Source organism: Selaginella moellendorffii, unplaced genomic scaffold (assembly GCF_000143415.4).
Source record: "Selaginella moellendorffii unplaced genomic scaffold, v1.0 SELMOscaffold_103, whole genome shotgun sequence".
In the NCBI taxonomy this organism is placed as follows: Eukaryota; Viridiplantae; Streptophyta; class Lycopodiopsida; order Selaginellales; family Selaginellaceae; genus Selaginella; species Selaginella moellendorffii.
The window spans coordinates 131,182-135,708 of record NW_003314364.1 but is presented as its reverse complement, the minus strand read 5'-3'; the positions used below and the strand labels follow the sequence as shown (position 1 = coordinate 135,708).

General features: G+C 53.1%; 1 protein-coding gene across 1 annotated transcript; it reads right to left on the bottom strand.

The window, feature by feature from the left end:
- Positions 1 to 1,545: 1,545 nt before the first annotated feature.
- On the bottom strand, positions 1,546 to 3,789 carry LOC112342258. Its single transcript, XM_024663826.1, has one exon. It carries the CDS (start codon positions 3,787 to 3,789, stop codon positions 1,546 to 1,548), a length of 2,244 nt encoding a protein of 747 aa, XP_024519594.1.
- Positions 3,790 to 4,527: the final 738 nt, after the last annotated feature.

Sequence of the window (4,527 nt, the reverse complement as noted above, 5' to 3'; positions counted from 1 at the left end):
TCTTGCTACACCTTCACAATTAGATTCGTTAGAAAAAGATAACATTGAATAATATCTAAATGTTCTCACCATTAAGTTATATGTCTGGCTAATAGGAATGACGTTCATCTTGGAAAGCTCACCACATGCTCAATGAACAAACAAATAGTGTGTGCGTGCATGCCATCGCTCTTCTTTAGCTTCAGATTCGGCTTGTTCACCTTGACAATGAGATTTATTATACAACCAGATGGACTCAGTCTGGACATAAAGTCACCGCGCTAGTCACCATGCCCCAGATATGTCTAGCCCCTGGACAAAAAACATATAATTTCACGTCATTTTCAAATACTTGAAAATTTGTACCTAGTCCCATTTTACTGAATAAATCCCACTTTAACGAAATAGAGCATCTCTAAGCCAATCTCCCGGATGTGGGACTTGAGCTGTACTCTCTTGTTGAGTCTACTGTCCTCAGAGCTGAGTCCCCGACAGTTCCACGTGAGCACTGTGAGCGTAGTCATGGAGCAATGTATTTCCAAGAGAAAACCGTGCTGTTAGGCCTCGCCCTCCATTCCGAGGAGATGGTCCATACTGCAGTGAGCCTCCCCCTGTACTTAGTCCAGGAGAAGCCCCGCACTGCATATTCTGAAAATCCCGTCCACTCGGTGATGGCATGTTCCATTCGGGTCTGGTAATCGCCGAGCGTGATGACCTCTGGGAAGGCCGTGTGCCCTCGGTACATCAGCCAGTCTCCCGCCTCTGTGGTTGTTAATTCTCTCTTGGGTGGGATCCATCTGATTGCCATGTTCACAGTCCGAGGAAGAACCTGCTGAAAGCCTTCTCCATCCTTTTCAGCAATCGGGCTCTCGAACATTCTGGGCCGTGAATCAGGTCCCGAGAAAGGTGGTGCACTTGGAAACCGGATGTGTGGAGCCTGCTCTGGAGGACGCTGCTTCAATTGCTTCTCCATGGCCTCTGGGAGTTCAAAGGGATGTCCTGGAGCAAGCTTGGGTCGTTTGGTCATGCACGCATTCTCGCTGTGCCCAGACTGTAGGCACAAACCACAGCGTGGTGCTGCGTTTTCCACCTGTATACGAACGTACTGTCCCAGGACTGCTATCTCCGTAGGGAGTTCTGCTGGGGATGAGACAAAGACCTTAAGTCTCACAGGGCCCAAAATGCCCTCCGCATCCATGGTGTCTAGTCCCGAGGCGATCTGCCCGATGCTTCCCTCGACGAGCTTTCATATCACCTCTTTAATCCTCATCTCCATTGGGATGTCCCACAGTGCCACGTTAAGTGGGACACTTCCCCCCTTCAGCCGTGCCTGGTCATCTGCCGTGAACCTTGGAAGGACACCGCCCAGATATCATCGATGAGTCCATGCAGCTCCTCTGCTCGAGCCTGCGCCTCCTCTATCTCAAACACCACTGTGTAGCATCCACGACCATGTGGGAGCAAGTTCTTGATTGTAATCCCCTGCTCCAACGTAGCATTCAGCCAGTCCATGGCCATGCGGCCAGTGGGAAACTTCCCCCTGAATACTGCAATCACTGCTCTATGTCATAGTTCTTCTTCCCTAGCCGCCACCACCTGGCTGAGAGCCTCGCCCAGCTTGACTGCCTTTGCCATCCCCTTGGCATCTAGCGCTGTTCCAGCACGTTTCCCTGACTCTCCGGCGTGAGGCTTCGTCTTAGGGGCTTTTGTGTGCGGGATTTCCTTTACCACCTTTCCTTGTGCGGGGCAGCCTTCTTGTTCTTGCTCAACTCCCAAGTCACCTTGCTCCCCTGGGTCCTCCGGGCCTTGGTGTGGTGTGGTCCGACACTTGTCCTCCACCTTTTCCCACCCACGTCCTGCCGAGGCTCCCTGTGCTTTTTCTTTTGCTGTGCTACCCTTCTGCTGCTCTTGGTCCTCCTCAGAACACGTTTCCTCCTCGTGGAGGAACTCCTCCACCTCTTTTTCCCACGCGAGGGCCTCCTTTGAACTACTTTGGGTCTTTAACTTCCTACGCGCCACCTTGCGTTCTTTCTTTTTCTCCATCCTGTTCTTTTTGGCCTCTCTTTCCCTCTCCTGTCCCATTCGCTTCATCTCCTCCTCCTGTTCTTCCAGCAGTAGCGCCAGAGGCTTCGCTCTTTTCCCCAGAATCGATTCCTCCTTTTGCATCTCCACCTTTTTGCTAGCTTCCGGGATCTCCTTGTCTTGGTCTCTTTGTTGTTCCACTTCCTGCTCCTCTTGTTCCTTCCACGTGCTTGTAACTTCCTCTTGCACTTTAGTTTGTTGGGCCTCCTGGCTGTTTGTGTACTCTTGTTCTTTTGGTGTGACTAGTGCCTCAGTCGCGAGATCGAGGGCTTCCCTGAGAGCGGGGCCAAGATTTCGGTCTTCTCCCTTGGGGTGAGTCTCCTGGTGCCATACTTCAGCGGTGAGTATGTCTTGGTGGAGGTAAACTTCGTTCTGAGTGGCCTCCCGCAAAGCCTTCGCAAAGGTTCGGGGATCCCATTGCAGCAGTCCTTCTTCTGTCTGGTGTGGCATACATTGTTGCAACACCGATAGCTGGGGCTCACGGTCAGGCTGATGACTGGGAGACGTCCTGCTCTTAAGTCGAGATCCTACCGACTTCACCGGAGAGCCCGGTAGAGATGTTTTCACTTTGTTGGTCAGATCCGAGAGGCACCTGTGGGAAAACTTCTGGCTGAGTGGCCCTCTCTTGGACTGGCCCTGGCTTTCACTTGACGCCTTGGTGAGGCAGTGGCTCACCTCTTCCCCCTGGACCGGCTCCTTTGCCTCGGTCCTGTGTGCCTCTAGCGTTTCCTTGTGCCCTCTCGTTTGGTCATTTGGCGTCTCCAAGCCCTTCTCTTCTTCTGGATCCACTCTTGACTCTTGTGCATGACAACCTATTGGTATCTCCACAACCGTGGCTGCCCTCATCGCTGCTGCCGCTGCCCTAGTGGTGACGCCGCTCCTGTTCTTACTTGGATTAGGGCATGTCCTACCTTTGGTTTTTCCAGAGGCAGTCTTCCCCACGTTGAGAGCCACTCTGCGTCCCATGCACTCAGTGATGGGGGTGAGGAAGTTCAAGTCTAGAGCTCTGCTTGTGGCCACCTCTTCCCGTGGTCCATTTCCACTGGCTAGATCCCCCGAGCCTAGGAATCCACTTACTTCCTGTACTTCTCTGTTCAGCGCACAGCTTTGTTGTACTGGGGAACCATGCTGCGTGGGTGGTGAGGCTGGTTGAGACATCCTTGGCCCAGGTCCTTGTGCCCTTGAAGGCTTCTGCTCTCCTGCGCCGTCACTGCTCCTGCGCAGCTCCTCTTCTAGTGACTTGTGCATCGCCACCCCTGTGTTTCCAGGCAGGATCACCTCGTCCATTGCTTCATCTTCTTCCTGTTGGTTCCCAAGACATCCTGAACTGGGCTCAAGGACTGTATCTGGTGCTGGTGGCTCCTCCTTGGTTGCCAAGCTACTTCTGTGTGCACCACCGTCCTGTTCCAGTGAGACTAGCTTTTCCAGCGTATTCTTTGGTGTGTTTGCCAGTTCTTTGAGAAGCTGATGAGTGTGCTGAGCCCTGATCATCATCTCCCTGGTATCCTGCACGACTTCTTCATGAAGATCTATGGCTGCGCACTCTGCAAGGTAGTCACTGTCCGTGTGGTGTGATTTCTGCCTCGAGCCTGTTTGATCACTGATTGTGTGCTCACTGCTTCCTGCCGTGCCACTTGGACCTAGCTTCTCACTGTCCCCTAGAGAGCCCAGCGATGTCCTCTTGCCAGTGATTGGGGTTTTGCTGTTGGCAGCTCTTCCCTTCAGCATCCCTCCCTGGGGCAGTCAAATACTGAGGCCGCGGCCTCGAGTGCCCTTTCCAAGTGTGAATGGCTGAGGCTTGGCTCGTCCTCCACTGTTGCTGGGTGCTGGATGACGTTCCATCCTGGACACAGCAGTGTAAAAGAAAAAACAGAGAGATTCTGGAGTGATTCTTACCTGAATCTCACAGCAGATGCCCCCGCTGTCGGTAGCAAGTGTGGGGAGATTGGGCGCTCTCCACTTTGCGCTCTCCCTCCTCTGGCCGCGCCTCCGATCACGGAAGCCATGGTGCTAGAAGCTGTGCTCCTCCACGCCCTAACAAGCCAATCATTTTTTTTATTAGGTCCCTGGGTCGATGAAACGTGTATGTACATTCCCCAATGTCCCGTAGGGACTAATACAAAAACTGGGCATGCTGCCCGAAGCTCATGCTACCTAGTGGTGATCTCCCTCATCTAAAGTGAGACTAGGCCTACAGTAGAAGCAGCTGCAGTCGTCTCTGTCATATCACATCCAGATCCACGTCCCCCCTTCGTGCTGACCACAAGATCGACTCCGGGGGGCACCATCTCCAACGAACATCCTTGTGATCTCCTCTACCAAAACATGGCAGCCATGCTTTCTGCCACTCCTCAAGCCTCTCGAGCTTCCCCCTGTCCCAGAGGGTAGCATGGTGAAGCCGTATTGCCACCAGTGTAAGTCTCCACCACTCTGCCAGTACCTGTGATACTCTGACCTGTGTCCCTT